General features: G+C 51.5%; 1 protein-coding gene across 1 annotated transcript in view; it reads left to right on the top strand.

Moving 5' to 3' along the window:
• NINL (ninein like) overlaps positions 1–16,299 on the top strand; it is a 130,913-nt gene that overhangs the window by 71,195 nt on the left and 43,419 nt on the right. The window contains exons 8-13 of the mRNA XM_080813621.1: positions 2,095–2,265; positions 5,931–6,067; positions 7,412–7,552; positions 13,021–13,195; positions 14,280–14,390; positions 14,998–15,078. Coding sequence (XP_080669747.1) covers positions 2,095–2,265; positions 5,931–6,067; positions 7,412–7,552; positions 13,021–13,195; positions 14,280–14,390; positions 14,998–15,078 — 816 coding nt within the window. The remainder of the gene's footprint in view (positions 1–2,094; positions 2,266–5,930; positions 6,068–7,411; positions 7,553–13,020; positions 13,196–14,279; positions 14,391–14,997; positions 15,079–16,299) is intronic.

Genomic DNA, 16,299 nt, shown 5'->3' with positions numbered 1-16,299 from the left:
GGGTAATCTGAGAGTCCAGCTTCTGAATCTGAACCTGATGAGAATGGACAGAGAAGAAACTAAGAGCATTAAAGGAAGGTGTCAGGCCATGTAAGGTCAGAGGCCACAATGAAGTCCCACCAGCTTGTGCCTGGTGCCAGTGGAAGGAGGGTGCCTCCTCTGTGGTGGAGCTGTCCCTGTTCCTGTGTCCCACTGAGGAGGCACAGCTGGCCAGGGCTCTGAGCTGTGGGGCGCGGGTCTGAGGCCAGGCAGGACCCACCTCTAGTCAGAGGCAGGGCCCAAGGAACACCTGACTGCCCAGGAAGTGCCCTGAGCCCACATGGCTGTGGATGGAGGGTATTGCATTCTGTGTATGTGGGCTCTGGGGTGGCATGGTGCTGCTGGGCCCTCCGGTATGCAGCCCAGGCCCCACCTTCTCCTGTTAGACACACCTGTCCTCAAGCTCACAGGCCTCACCAAGGAAACAGGTGGGAGGGAGATAAGGGTGGTCGGGGTGCATTTGGATATCTGAGCTTCTCCACATGGCCATGGCCACGTTCCAAGCCATTCTTGAGCTTCTCTCTCCCTGGGTCAAGTGCTTGCTTTATAGGGCTGTAAAGTACCTAGCACAAGTTAGTGAGCACCAGTTCATGAGAAAGTGTTTCTGGAGAAGTAGGAATACAACTGAGAACAGATGAGGGCGTGTGGGTCTGGGAGCACTTGCTGAGGACTGAGTGTGGGGAGGGGGCGTGGTGGGCTAGGAGGGGCTGTCAGAGCAGAGCCCTAGGAAGCACAGGCATGGAAGTGTTGGGGGACAGTGTTTTAGGCAATGAGACAAACTTGGAATGTTTGGGAATAGCAAGAGACTCCTGTGAGGGAGGTTGAAAGGAAGCCAGCAAGGAGGGGAGCCCTTGGAGTGTGGTGGAAGCCCTGGTGGCCAGAAAGAAGGGGCAGCTGCTCTCATTCCTGTGGCCTCAGACAAATGCTTGGTCTGCCTGGGCCAGAAAACAATCCTCTTTTTTTTTTTTTAAGTTGTTGGTTATTATTATTATTATTTTTTTTTCATTTATTTGAGAGAGCAAGAGAGAGCGTGAGTGGTGGGGGGCGTGCAAAGGAAGAAAAGGGGTGGGAAGCAGACTCCCCGCTGAGCAAGTATCTGGATGCACTGCAGGATGCTGAGATCATGTCCTGAGCCAAAGGCAGATGCTTTAGCCAGCTGAGCCACCCAAGCGCCCCAGCAGAAAATAACCCTGCTTGATGGATTCTTATAGCCCGTAACCCTAATAGATCAGTTTTCTGGCCAAGAGATTTTTTTCCCCTTCTTAAAACTCCCCAGTTCTGAGGCTCCTGGGTGGCTCAGTCGGTTGAGCATCCGACTCTTGATTTTTGGCTCAGGTCTGGATCTCAGGGTCTTGAGATCCCACATCAGCTCCATCCTCAGCAGGGAGTCGGCTTGTCCCTCTGTCCCTCCCCCCTGCTCGCACTGTCTCTCTCTCTAATAAATAAATAAATCTTTAAAAAAACAAAGCCCAAACTCCCCAGTTCTGTCAGCTGTGAGATGTGTTTCTGAGGCTTGGGGAAATGTGTGACTTCGGGCCATTCCGCCTCCTCTTTTCAAGCACGTCTCGGGTTTCTTTCCATAGGCTGGATTTCCTAGCATTGGCAGGCGCCATCTCCGCCATCTCCGGCTCTCCCGTTGAGAGGCCAGGTGCTCACCATTACTGCATCAGGGAGAGAGGTTAAAACTGCTTCATGTCTCCCACCAAGCAGCTTGTGCTGACCGGTCAGGCCACAAGGGCCCTAGGATGTGTTCCCTGGGGAAGACCTCTGGTGGACAGTAGGAAAGCAGGCACCAGGGTCCTTGCAAAGGCAGTGGGCTGGGTGTCCAGAGCCCTGGGTTCAAATCTCCGAGTTGTTGCCCACAGAGCCATGCAGTCTTGGGCACACCGTGTGATGGTGCCCTGTCTCTGTTTCCTAGTCACTGTGTGAGTGGTTCTTACTGTGCCTGAACAAGACAGCGAAGGGCTGAGCATAGGCTGCTGAGGTTGGAAAAAATCCTAAAAATGGACAGGAGGCCGAAGTGCTGACGGGTCTCTTTGCTTTCCCTGCATGCAGGTCCTGGAGGAGGGTGGCTGCCCAACTGCCACAACGTCGTCCCTTGTGTCTGTGTGCTCAGGCCTGCGTCTCTTGTGCAGCATTGATGACGGCACTGGCTTTGCGGTTCCTGAGCAGCTCATCGCCCTGTGGGCCCAGGAGGGAATTCCGAATGGCAGGGAGATCTTGCAGGTCTGGAACTGGTCCCTTCAGAGCTGCCCCTGGGAGAACATCCAGGGGGGACCTTGGGGCCCTCTGCACACAGAGGAGGCCAGACAGAGTATCCCAGACACATAGGGCCTTAACTCTCTGCAGAGAACCCCATGTAGGAAAGGCCTGATGGAATCACTTTCTTCTGTATTTTTTGCTATTAAAATATAGGAGATTTGGGGATGCCTGGGTGGCCTGGTCAGTTAAGTGTCTGCCTTTGGGTGGGGTCATGATCCCAGGGTCCTGGGATTGAGTCCTGCCTCGGGATTCCTACTTGGTGGGAAGCCTGCTTCTCTGTCGGCTGCTCCCTCTGCTTGTGCGTGTGCTCTCTCTCTCTCTCTCTCTGACAAATAAATGAAAATCTTTAAAATATAGGAGATTTTTAATTTAAAAAGATAATAAATAAGAAGCAGAAAAACAACAGTCTGAAATCCATTTGAAAATAGGTTTTAGTACACTGACATTCCCTTCAGTGCATTGTTAACCTTGGAGATGTTCTGCTTGCCTGGATGAGGGCGTCAGTCCCAGACGAGGGAAGGAAATTTCCTTCCTTGTGGTAGCGACTTTTACTGGATGTCACAGTCCCAGTAGTCTGAGTGTTTCCATTTGTTGAGGACAAGCTCTGTAGTGAACCTGAATTCTGTCAGAGCTGCCTGCCAGCCTGGGCAAGCTCTTCTCCCCACAGACCCCAGCTTGCCCAGACCCTCCCTCCACTGGGTGGGGCATGGAGAGGTGTGCTGCCTGGCTGTCCTCAGCGGGGGCCAGTCTGACTTCCCCCAGGAGCACAGGGCCAGACCCTTGGGGTTTGGAGGAAGCCTGCTCTGGGAGCGGGACAAGGGTGAGAGAAGAACACACTGTGTGGAAGTGTATTGGTAAGCTAGACTGATGATCTTCATTTCTGAATTTGTTGTTAAAAAAAAAAAAAGTGTCAACTGTATAGAAAATTTAAAGAAAAATAGTAAAGCCTGCTCCCCTTTGCTCCCACTCTGCAGGAGCAGCAACCTAACAGCTTAATGGGAGTACTATAGAGCCCTTCCCCAACACAGAGAAGAAATATGTATTTTAGATATTCCAGCTTTAAAATTTTTTTTGCAAAATCTGTGTACCATATACTTGTTAATTTGTGTTACCTTTTCTCTCTTGTTGTACATGTAGTTTTTTTTCTGTTTTAAATCTTGGCATTTAAAATGTATATGTATCTTCCTGTTTCTATGCTGGTATTTCTTTGTAGGCCAGATTCCTGAAGCTATGAGTTTTAACTCTTGATAGGCTTTGTCAGATTACCTCTCAAAATGTCCCTATTAACACAAACTGACACTACATGGAGGAGTCTAGCAACAGCCTCTAAGACAGGCCTCCTGACACCTTGAGCCAGTCCCTCCTGGACCTTAACTCGGCCATTGCTGAATGTGGCCACCCAGCAGCCTGGGTGGAGCCTGAACAGCCAGGACAGGCCTGGGCACCTGGCCCTTGGAACTGTTCTGAGAGCCAGAGGCCAAGCCCAGATCACCAGATTGGCCGCTAGGGAGGGTAGAGAGCAAAGGAATTCATGGTTTGGGGATTCTCCCTGAAACTATGTTCTGAGTCCCTGTCATTTGGAGGTGGGTCAGCTGCCATCATAACCTGACAGATGGTGAATCTCAAATTTGCCTCTGACATTTCATAACTTAATATTTTTGTTGCTTTCCTGCTATCACAGAGTATTTCCAGTTCTTTAGCAATTTATAATTTACCAGTTGCATTCTGAGTTTGCTTCCATTTTGTTGAAAGGCTACGATGTTTACTGAACTCTCAGCACTTGGCACCAAGCAAGGACCTGTGAAGTTTGTGATGTTATTTACTCCTCATGCAGCCTGAAAGGTATTTCTGTCTCATGTGACAGATGGGGTGGCTGCCTGTGCACCAGTAAGTGGGACAGGTGGTCCAGGTCCTGGCATGCCAAGTCAGGCCCCGTCCTGCCTGCAGCACTCTCAGAAACTGCTTACCTGTGACGTTGGTGGTCAAGACCACAGGCTGCTGCCCAAGGAAGCACCCAGCTGAGTGAGCCCTCAACCTGGACGTGTTGGTGTCATGTACCCAGCTTCTCAAGATGCCTGGCCATTTCAGGGCACTTCCTGGCCAGGCCCTCAGGGATGCTCTGTGAGGAGGCCTGGGATTGGTTATCTGTCCCTCCTCAACAAATCACCATTGAATTATACCTTCACACACGATGACTGTTCTTATACAGAACAGCTTCTGTGGGTCACGAATTTGGGAATTAGTGGGTAGTTCTAGCCCAGGGTCTCCCCTGAGGTTGGTCAGAAGCCTTGTGAGAGCCTGACTGGGGCCGAGCTGCTGCTTCCAAGTTGGCAGATTGATGCTTGCTGTAGGTGGGAGGGCCTCCTTTCTTGCACAGGGCCCCTTGCTCGGACTGCTTGAGCATCCTCACACCTGGGCAGTGGCTTCCCTGGAGCACCATCTCAGAGAGGGTGGGGAGGAGGCCATGTGTCTGCCACACCCCAGCCTTGGAAGCCCTAACGCTGTCACCTCCTCAGTACCCTGTGGGTCACCTGGGCTGGCCCTGCTCGGCGTGGAAGGGAAGGACCTGGGAGTGGATACCAGAAGGCGAGGGGCACGGGGCTGTCTTGGAGACTGGTTTCTACCCATCCCTTGTGGTTTCTGATGACTCCTTTCTCCTTGACCAGGAAGCTGCTGCTGTGACCTGTCATGTTTTTGCCTTCTGTCATTTCTCTTCAGAAGTGCTTTGGGAGGTGGGGGAGCAGTGGAAATCAAGTGTCTGTGGTATAAGTTAAAAAAGGGAGCATGCCTCATTCCCACGTGTGATCTGGGAATGTGGGGGCTCTTTCTCTACAGGCCCTGACGTGGTACCTGCCTCTGGACTTGGGCATGACTGATTTTTTGACATCATAGAAAGAAGCAGGGGTCAAGAATACTCAACATGAGAAAAGAAAATGCAGCAAGTGTTATTAGTTGAGCAGAGGGGTATACGGGTATGGTTTATTATTACTGTGGTGCAATACATATAAATTGTTTTATTCTCTTATTTTCAGAACCCTGAGGGGAAAAGAGTGCTCCACTCTTTGTGGTGCTGGGCCATGGCTCGTCTGTCAGATCATTTTTCTACCTACCCGTACACACATTTCACAGAGATTCAATAACAACTCAACTCCAACTGGCTTAAGCGAGTGGACGTTAGGGGCTCACCTGGACAGGCACTCGGGAGAAGGCGTCCCAGGGGTGTTGTCAGGGATCTCTGCACTCTCCTCTGCTTGCTTCTCAGTGGCACTGAGCTCAGGTCAGGTCTCCTCATATAGCTCCCAGGGCCAGCAGGGTCCACACAGCAAGTTATTTCACAGGGAAAAAGGTGTCTCCCCTGGCCTCCTGTCAAGCCCCATGATGTCCTCTGCTTGGGACATGCCCCTTCTGTGTCAGTTACTTTTTTAAGAAGAGGGTCTCTGTCCAGCCTGGAGCACATCCACATCCATAAGATGAGTGGTGATAGAGGCAGAGACTTTACACATAGAAAAGTTGGCAGGTACTGCCTACAGGACAGTGTGGATCTGGGCCCTGCCTGCTCTTAGGAAAGCCCGGAGGTGTTTGGAGAAGCCACGCATCCTTTCCTGCCCAACAGACTTTGCTATTTCCAGAGTCTCGACTTCAGTGTGGACGAGAAGGTGAACCTTTTGGAGCTGACCTGGGCCCTTGAGAACGAGCTCATGATGGTTGGTGGTGCCACTCAGCAGGCAGCCTTGGCCTGCTACCGCCAGGAGCTGACCTTCCGCCAGTAAGAGCTCAGTGTGTTGGGGTTGGGGGGTGGGCACAGCTAGCCAGCCTGCTGAGTGGTGGGAAGTCCTAGGAAATGGGCATCCTGCCCTTGTCCACCCCAAGCCAGTCCCTGGGGCCAGGGAGCTCGACACCACCTTTTCCACTGGCTCTCCTTTAGTGGGCATTTTGGGGCGACAGGGAAAGAGCTGAGCACTCCCTATGCCTCGAGTGACATCCCTGTGTGTGGCCTGAGGGGGCCTTGCTGATTGGGTTTTTACAGCCACAGAATTTCAGAGTCACTGGCCTGTCCTCACACTTAGAAACTGATGTCGAGGTCCTCCCTTAGCCCCTTTTAGCAAGGTTCCAAAGGGAGCATTTGAACCTGATGCTCATCCTGCTGACACTGGAGCTCTTGGATGCAGAGGCCAAAATCCTCCAGCCGGCAGGGATGTGTTCCAAGAGCAGGCAGAGGGCTCCTGAGCTCGGGCGGCTGGCGGGGAAGAGAACAAAGTGTTCCTCAACATGGTCACCAAGAGCAAAGTGACGGGGGGAGGGGCCGAGAATAAGTTCCATTTTAGTAGAGTTCACTTTCGATTAGCTGAGTATTCAGGCCATCTGTCTGCTCAACAGATTGGCGTAAAGATCTTTTTTGTGTTTATTGGTGTTCCAAAGCTGCCGAAAAGAAATCATGATTTCTGTCCTCAAGATTTTGCATCCCGTTAGGTGCTGATGGGTGAGCTTTCTGACCTCAGGCAGCTCTGCAAATAGGACCCCAGAAAGACTCTGCCTTGGGAAGGTAGAGGAAGAAAAGCTCCATGCTCTTCAGGAGGAGAAATGGTCACCAAAATGGCAGGTGTCAGGGAGTGTAGAGCTGCAGGTGTGACCTGCTCTGGGGGACTCACCTGGATGTCAGGCTGCAGGTGTCAGGGTGTGACCAGGCAGGACGATGCGTGGCCAGCCTTCTCCCCCTTCATGTATCTAGTCCCAGATTGGGTGCTGAGGATCCCTGGGAGAGGAGACAGGAGGGGAGGGGGCATGGATAAATTCTCACCTGTTCTGGGCCATCTGGAGGTGTGGCACACTGTAAGGCTCTAGGTTCAGACTTCCTTGGTTCAGAAACTTTCTAGAAACCTTCTTGACACATCATTTAGCCTCTCTCTCAGTATGTGCACCTGTAAAAGGGACAGAGTGATTCTGGAAACCAATTTCAGGAGATGGTTGGTGGTGGCAGTGAGGTCACAGCACAGCACTGCCCATGCTCGGCACCCCGTTAATGCAGCCCCTTCTATCATTCATGCAGACACAGGGCTTGCTGGCCCCAGAGCAGGTGTCCTCATCTCACCCTGTCTCCTTCCTGTGGCAGGGGTCAAGTGGAGCAGATGGCAAAGGAGCGAGACAAGGCGAGGCAGGACCTGGAGAAAGTGGAGAAGAGGAACCTGGAGTTTGTGCAAGAGATGGATGACTGTCACTCTGCCCTAGAGCAGCTCACAGAGAAGAAGATCCAGTAGGTCTTGGGGTCATACCCAAGCCCAGGTTGGCAGCTCCTTAGCAGCTGGGTGGTGATTCCCCAGCCCTGGCCACGGGTGGGTGGTGGATGTGGCACTGCTGCTAGCTGAGGCCGTGGTCATGAACATGCTGGAGCTGAGGCCCTCCTGTTTCACCTGAGCCAGTAGAAATCTTGAAGGTGCACCTCTGGGGATGTCCTTCCTGAAAAGAAGAGGGGTGTATTTAAAAAACAGCCTTGCTCTTTATGCTGTGGGGACATGTACAGGGGCATCCAGGTATGTGTGCCTGTGGACTGCAAGGAAAATTCCCATTCTCTGCTTTATTTATGGGGTCTGTCCCACTTAACCCAGGTCTTCTGTGTGTGCCTGTGGCTGGTGACATGGATGAATGCTTTAAAAGAGGGCTGGTGAATGGTTTTGGAGCCTGATGAAAGGAGCCTGCCGTGGTGGGAGGAGCCCAGAGCCTGAAACCTGACCTCAGACATTATGAGGTACAATGGGTTAAGCAGACCCCTGAGTGGTCTGTTGCACTGGTGGGGCTGTTGGCTGGACAGACCAGAGGGAAGGATTTCTGACCTTTTATGGAGACAAAACCCACCTCTCTGGTTTATTAACCAAAATGTGAAGAAACCCAGCCTGAAGATCAGCCCCCAGGCTAGGGCAAGTAGAGGAGGGGCTTTTAATTTTATTTTAATAAACATATAATGTATTTTTATCCCCAGGGTACAGGTCTGTGAATCGTCAGGTTTACACATTTCACAGCACTCATCATAGCCCATACCCTCCCCAATGTCCATTTCCCCACCACCCTCTCCCATCCCCCCCCCCCCCCCCCGCAACCCTCAGTCTGTTTCTTGAGATTGAGTCTTTTATGGTTTGTCTCCCTCCCAATCCCATCTTTTCATTTTTTCTTTTCCTACCTCCCCCCAACCTCCCCCGCCTTGCATCTCCACTTCCTCATATCAAAGAGATCATATGATAGTTGTCTTTCTCCGATTGACTTATTTCGCTAAGCATGATACCCTCTAGTTCCATCCACGTCGTCGCAAATGGCAAGATTTCATGTCTTTTGATGGCTGCATAGTATGAGGAGGGGCTTTTTATCCCACTGCGGGGAACAGTCTGTGCTAGGCTTCCCTGGCATGGCTGAGCTGGTTGTTCACTTTCTGGAAGCTTTTGTCACCTGGAGGTGTCCCCTCAAGGGTAGCAAAGGGTGTGCATTGTGGAAAACCAGTGTGCTATACTCAGCTCTCAGTAGTGGTAGTAATGGGGGCACTGGGAGGCTATGAGCCTCCCATCTCATTCTCCCTCAGTAGCCCTTGCTATGACCCTGGGTGGACAGAGCCCCTGAGATTCCTCAGCCGTGAAGTGGGAATGGTGACAGACCGTGCTCTGGGTGGGAGGCTACCAGTCCGTGTGTTTGAGCCCTCAGCGGAGTTTGGTGCCTGTAGCTGCCAGGCGCATCTCATGCCTACGGGTGGCTGAGCACAGGCCTCTGCGAAACGGGTAACTTAAGAGAAGGAAGAACTCAGGTAGTGTACGTGGCTTCAGTGAGCAGGTGTGTGAGAGCCTGTGATAAGCCATCCGGTTCCTGCATCTCTGGGATGTTGCCTCTCACTGTCTTGTGTGGTTGTATTTGAAGGGAACCCTTTCCTCACCCCAGCCCTGCTGGCAGTGTTTGACATGACCTACATGAAGCCCTCACATGCATGGCCCTGGGTGGGCAGTGTACGGACATTTTACCTGCCCCCATCCACGTTACAGCAGGCTTCTGAGCACCATCCCAAAAAGGCCTGCTCCTGCCATGTGTGGGGACTGTCACGGTCACAGTTACAAAGCCCTCATCTCCATGGCTCACCATGGGAGGGATTGGAGACATCGAGGGGTGTAGCCTGCTTTCCTGGGGCTCCGAGGTTCACAACGTGGCTATAGCGGCTGGGGGAGGGGGGTGTTTCATAGCCACACAGGGCCAGTTGATTGTGCCCAACTGAACAGTAAGGGTCGAAGACCAAGAGCCCGTTTCATCTTCAGCAGAGATGCTGGGCGCCTTGCCTTCACTGTGCAGCTGGAGGTCTGTAGGTTGAGGAGCCCCTCAGCCCCCTAGGAGGGAGCTTCTCTTGCAGCCTGGGAAACTGTGATATGTTGTGCTCCTGTTGTGCACTGGGTATCCTGACTCAGCGGCCACAGTTACCCAGATAGGCCATTTTGGCCCCATTTTTCAGCCAAAGAAACTGAGGCTTGTAGCAGTGCAGTAGCATGCCATAATCACACAACTAATGTGACCTAAAAGTTGAAGCCAGGTCTCCCATCTCCTTGTCATATGCTGTCTCTGAGATAAGAGAGTGTGAGGCCCTGGTCTGCCTTGTATTCAGAGTGTAAGAAAACAGACCCTTAGGCAGAAGGAGCTCTTCCCAAGCTGAGGTCACCTGGAGTCACATACTGCCATCCTAGGTCAGCACATGAGGGCCCCACTGGCTCACCCTCCCATAGGACCCATGCACTAGGGGTTCCAAAGGAGGGTACTGGCTATCCCTACTGGTCTGTGGGGGAGCAGGCTCAGAGCTGAGCAGGGCCACCCATCTGAGTCCACAGGCCTTTGGAATCACAGAGGCCTCAGGCAACCTTTCCTTCCTGGGAATGGCTGGGGAAGGCCAGATGCAACAGGCTGAGATCCTGGTCTGCTCTCCAGTAGAAGTCCACGCCTACCTCTGTCTGGCTTGGAGAAGAGGTATGCAAGAGATGGCATCAAGGCTATAGTGTGGGAGAGTGCTTGTGTGCGTGTGTGTGTGGCTGTGTGAGTATATGGTGTGTATGTATAAGTGTGCACTCATGCATACTCACTTCCATCATTCCTGCATGAAAGACTCTCACAGGATAATGGGATGTTCAGGAGACCATCAGCGGGGCTTGGTGCCTGTAGCCTGTAAGGATCCTTTCATCAAATTTTCAAAAATATTTCTAATCAAACCTGAGAAAATAAATAAACATGGTCTCACTGTAAGGAGGTGGTAGTAAGGCCATGGAACCCCGGGTGGGGAGACCAGCCTTGACACCGTGACTTAGTAGCTGTGTGGACATGCTGGCTGTGGCCTTGCTGAGCTGCCCTTCCCTCCGTGTGGAACATGGGTGGTGTTTTTTGCAAGGGAGGACTTAGTTAAGAAATAACTGCATATTGTTTCTGCTCCTGTCAGCAATCGACAGTCTGTATTCAGCTGATTCCCTTGTAGTGTCCAGCCACAAGCCTCCCCATTGACCACTTCTAACTGAGCAAGTTCCTGTGGGTGAAATTAGAGTCCTTAGCTAGTTGGCTTTTGCAGCTGCCGATGTATGATTTTGCTCACCTGGCGTAGTCTCCTTAGTTCCCTGATCTCACAAAATAGAGTGTGAGGTCAGCGTGGGTTTCCACAGAGTGAGACTCTCTCAGTCACAGCGTGACTGAAGGAACCTTGGAAGAGGACAACAGAGGGATTGCGGACACACTTCTTCCCTTCTCGGTGCCTCCTCTGCCTCCTCATGGCCCTTCTAACAGCATGGATCTGTTGTTAGACTCACCACCGACGTCCGAGGCTTGGGATCTGCCCTGAGCAGGAGAGGGACTGACTCTGGTGCCACTGAGACCTTGGGTCACAGCCTCCTGGGGACCATGGGGTGAGAGGGGCCCACAGGGGCCTGTCTAGAATCTGGAGCAGCCTGACTCCCACATGATCTTCCAGTCTGCCCTGCACTGCCATGTGCCAACCCTTGGTTAATGTTGTTCAAGGGAGAAAATTCCTTCTTAAAGAATTGTGTCCAAGAGCTAAATGTAAGTTGGTTTTAGATCAATTTATAAATGAAAACTGATTTGCTTTAGTTACGGCATATTAGGCTTGCTTCTCTCCCAAGCACATGGGAAGAATTTTCTGATATCTTTCCTGGGGTCAGAAAATCACAAACGAAAGCCTTATCTGGTCAAGGGGTCCATGAAGGCCCTGTGAGTTTGGATTTTGCCCCATGAGTAATGGAGCATTATCAGGAGTTTCTAGAAATAGCTGTTATGGCTGCATTTGGCTTTTTCTTATTACAAGAGAAATAAGTGATACATGTTCATTATAGAAAAACAAGTAAAAGTAAAAATAAAAGCAGAAATTTCACTCAGAGGTTATCACTCCTGAAGTTTTTTATGACCTTTACTTCTTTTTCCCACGTACAGAATTATTTACAAAATAGTATCATATCATATATGCTTTTATGATGACTGCAGAGCATCCTGTTATGTGCAGCTGCCATATTTTATTTATCCATTTTTCTTTTGTTGGGTATTTCTAAAGCTATTTAGACCGTATCTATTTGATACGGTCAAATAGGTGTTTTTAAAACTACCCCAAAGGTTTGTGGAGTGTTACATTAGCTAGATTCATCTTATTGTTTTCCCCTAAGTAATAGCTGCCCTTTCTCCATCTCCTTTCCTGCTGGGTGTTCTTTCCTTAAAGTTCTGAGATGAGAAAGTCTAGACTGTCTGGGGCAGGGGTGGGAGGGACAGTCTTTGGCAGAGGACAAACCCCTGGTGTTCTCTGCTGAATTATTATCATTGCCAAGCCCTCTGCTGAATGAAGTAAGAGTTTTGATCCTCTTCATTCTAGAGAGACTTGGTTTGAGAAATCCTGCTAAGCAATTGTTTCAGTGATAAAACTAAGATTTGGGGACACCTGGGTGGCTCAGTCGGTTGGGTGTCTGCCTTTGGCTTGAGTCGTGATCTCAGGGTCCTGGGATCGAGCACTGCGTCAGGCTCCCCGCTCAGCGGCAAGTCTGCATCTCTTCACCACTCCCCCTGTTCTTGTGTTCTCTCTCTCTCTCAAATAAATAAATCTTTAAAAAATAAAAAATAAAATAAGATTTAGCGCTTTTTCTGCTGATATTTCTATCAGTTCTTACAAAAGAGTAAGCAGAAACGGAGGGGGAGAAATGCCTCCTACCTTCCCCTCTGATTGCTTTGGGATTCGCAGTCTGCAGGTTTTATGTTGCCTGGGTCCTGCACGAGGGGCTTACTTTGGTACACATTTGGTTATCCATGCTGCCCTGGTGTGGGAGGTAGCTGAAGGGCAGAGGGCATCAGAGAGGTCTACCCACAGAGAGCACTGGCTAGCTTACTCCAGAGGCTCCAGGGACCTGCTGGCCTCCCTTGTCACCTTCCTAGTCCTGGAGGGTGTGGGGGCGCATCCACCATCAGGCCCAGGGTAGGGGGGCTTTAAAGGAGGGCCCCTGCCCTTACAGCATGTGCAGTTTAACCGAGGTCCAGTGACCCCATCTGTCAAGCAGGAACAATTGAGTCCCAGACAGTGTGGCCAGGTGCTACAGGCAGGAAGGTTCCAGGGAAGAAAGGCCAAGTTGCCCAGGGGATGTCCCCCAAGAGGAGGGGGTCATTATGGGCCTGGGGGGTCCTTTGGGACTCAACATGACATATTGACACATGACTGGGTGTGCTTTGCAGACATCTGGAGCAGGGGTACCGGGAAAGGCTGAGCCTCCTGAGATCCGAGGTGGAGAGGGAACGTGAGCTGTTCTGGGAGCAGACCTGCAAGCAGAGGGCCATGCTGGAGAAGGACCTGGAGCGTCTGCGGGCCGAGGAGGCCAGCCTCCGGGAGAAGCTGACCCTGGCCCTGAAGGTAGATGGGGAGCAGTGTTTCCCCAGGTCATCCCGCCCTGAATGACAGAAAGGAGGTCACCTGAAAGTTCATCCTCCCACTCCCCACATTTTCCTAGTCAGGAACTGGGAACCTCCTAGGAATCTTAAGTTTACATTTCCATGGTAGAGAAATGCCTGGGATTTCTAACTGAGGAGCATCGGCTGTGGCCAGAGAGAACATATTTCTCAGCCAAAGCAGTAGGGTCCTGGCTTTTCCACAAGAGGCATTGCCTCTTCCTTCTCTCTGGTTATGGGGGACCTGTAGAGCTCTTACTTTCTGCTCTGGCTCAGGGTGACAGTGGTCAGAGAGGGTCAGCAGCCGCAGCCAGCTTTGCTGCATGCCCTCCCCATCCCGAGACCAGAACGTCTGTGGGATCAGCAAAAACCCAAAACCTAAAGCTTACCCTGCTGGAGTCCTGGGTGTGTAGCATGAAGCAAATGGGGTTTTCTGGGCTTTGGTAAATGTCCCATGACCCATACCCACCCTACATTTGGTTCTATCCAGTGAGCTGTCCCCTGGCCCCATGTCTCCTGGTCCCTCCTGGGCTCCTGCCTTCCTCTCCTAACTTGGAGACGGCAGATTCTTTCCACATCTGCCCGGTCTCTGTCTCCCTGGGGGAGAAGCTGTGTCCTTGCCTGAACTGTGTCCTTACTGCTCTTCTCACTGGTTCCCTGTGTCTATGGGCACTGTCTTCTTCCCCCAGGGGACATCTGAGCTGTGAGGGTGCCATTTCCAATCCCTCTTTCAGACAACAGCTCAGAAAGGATTGCCCCCAGCCTCTTCTTGTGTTACTCATAGCCTCCTTGAACATTCAGGGCAGGAAAAGAAGGGGCAGTGGGGAAAGCGACAGGCACTGGTGAGGGGCTCTGTGGGGCTGGTCCTCAGCACAGCCTCCACTGCAGGTGCCAAGGCAGTGAGCGCCAGTCATGCTGCATTTGCAGGTTTCTTTCATGATTGTGAGTGCTGCTGAGGGAAAAGTCCCTGATGCAGAGGGGAGACAGTCTGCCCACAGCTCTGTCCTCCACTCCCAAAGTCCAGCAAACTGCTGGCTTATGTCTTATAGGAAAACAGTCGATTACAGAAGGAGATTATTGAAGTTGTGGAAAAGCTTTCGGAATCAGAGAAGCTGGTCTTGAAACTTCAGAATGACCTGGAGTTTGTGTTGAAGGACAAGGCAAGTCCCTTTGCTGATTCTGAGTCTCTGGGTTCTGGGTAAAAAGTGTCAGGGACTTGAAAAAGAATACATAGGTGAGTGAATTCAGTTATTTCCCACTACAATTCTAGAGTGGAGATAAAAGCAGCAGGGCAACTCTCCTTCTGTGTTCTTCCTTTTTGTGCCAGTGCCAGGGTACTGGTACACCCTAGTGACACTATGCCTGCTGGACATTTAATGACAGTGCCATCTGCACAGCCCCTCATGATGGGTTCTCAGTGGTGAGAGACACAGAGGAGAGCTCCATGCCCATCATGAGATGCCTCCCTCTGGCCCTGCCCATCACTTTGAGTAAAGGAGGCTAGGAGAGGTGCTGCATGGGGGTGTCCCAGGCATCTGAGGCAGGAATGCACCCCAGGCTGCAGTTGGGAGTAGGACCACCTTCCATGAACTCAGAGCCTCCTTTTGCCTTGAGGTCTTTTAAACGAGAGGAGGGAGGAGGAAGAGGGATGGAAGATTGTACCTAGAGATGCTGAGCCTAGTGGGAGGAGCACGAGAGGGTCATAACACACATTCTACCTGGCCTAAGATCTTGTTTGTCATTTTCCTGTGTGGGTCTGACTTTTAGCTGGAACCACAGAGCACAGAGCTCCTGGCCCAGGAGGAGCGGTTCGCGGAGGTCCTAAGGGAGTATGACCGCAAGTGCCGGGTATGTGACCTGCCCAGCCCCCTTTACCACCTTGAGCCATCACATTGCCTTTGTCTTGTACTGGGGCCATTGCTCTTGTCTTTGGTGCATGGAGCCCTCATGCACCCCTGCCCCACACCCACTTCCACCACCCAGCCCACTTTGCAGCAAGAGTGATGGTGCTGGGGAAGGTACTAAGAGCTTGGCCCTCTAGAGACCTCCTGGTGCCAGAAGGCCACATAGCTCTCCTTAGCCATGCCTGCTAAGAGCGGGTGTGGAACTCGTGGGATGGGTGGGTGGTACAGGTTACCAGGGTCTGACTGGTTTAGATCTGGATGGTGGTATGCACATCTTGTCATTCATGGAGGACCACATTCCTGGCCTTCACATGAAGGGTAGTCCAGCATGTCTTGGCAGGAGCATCCTTGCATATGCAGAGCAGGTGGAGCCTCTGATCTCAGCCTGTGTTCTACAGACGGGGCCCCCAAGTCTCGTGTTCCATAAGGAGAGGGGACCCAACTTGCCTACACAGTGCCCGTGCTCAGCCCCATGGGGCGGGCCAAGGGTGTGAGACTGGCACCAGTTCTGAAGGCACCATGCAGGTAGCCACACCTCAGGGGGCCATCCGTTCAGTTAAGAGACATCACAGAGCAGGGCAGAGGTGATGAACAGTGTCATTGGTGCTGAAACATACCACCACCCTGTGACACTCTTAAAATTATCCAGGATCCCAACAGCTAAAACATTATTGTGTGATCTTAAGGGTCTATTACCAATTCACTTCTTAATGATTTCCCTCCGAAGTAAAGTCAGAATTGACTTTGTTCCTGCTGCATGTTGCTTTGGCAACACCAGAGGATAAAGGTGAGCATGCGTGCTGTTCTGGAGTGTGATATAACCTACTGTTTTCTGCCCTGTGCTCTTTCCTCCACTCCCAACCCCGAATACTAGGGTGCCCTTCCGGAAATTCCTGTGTGTGGTCGGTTGTGGCACCCTCCTCCTGACCCTCCCCTGGGCGTATGCTGGATTGGGGTTGGGGTGTGTCCTGATGGTTGGGGTGCAGTGACATGTCATGTTTCCTCCCTCCTTTTAAGCTTGTTGCCTTGATTTAGAGCCTGTAACTAACTCAACTAATATACTACTTTAGTGACCTGGATCTTTTTAACAGGCATAAACCCCATCTTTCTCTCACAGGACTCTGTTACTCAAAGAACTGTTACTCATTTCACTTCTGCTTCTTGA

The sequence above is a fragment of the Martes martes genome (genome assembly GCF_963455335.1).
Source record: "Martes martes genome assembly, chromosome: 9".
NCBI lineage: Eukaryota > Metazoa > Chordata > Mammalia > Carnivora > Mustelidae > Martes > Martes martes.
This window is presented reverse-complemented; position numbering and strand designations above follow the sequence as displayed.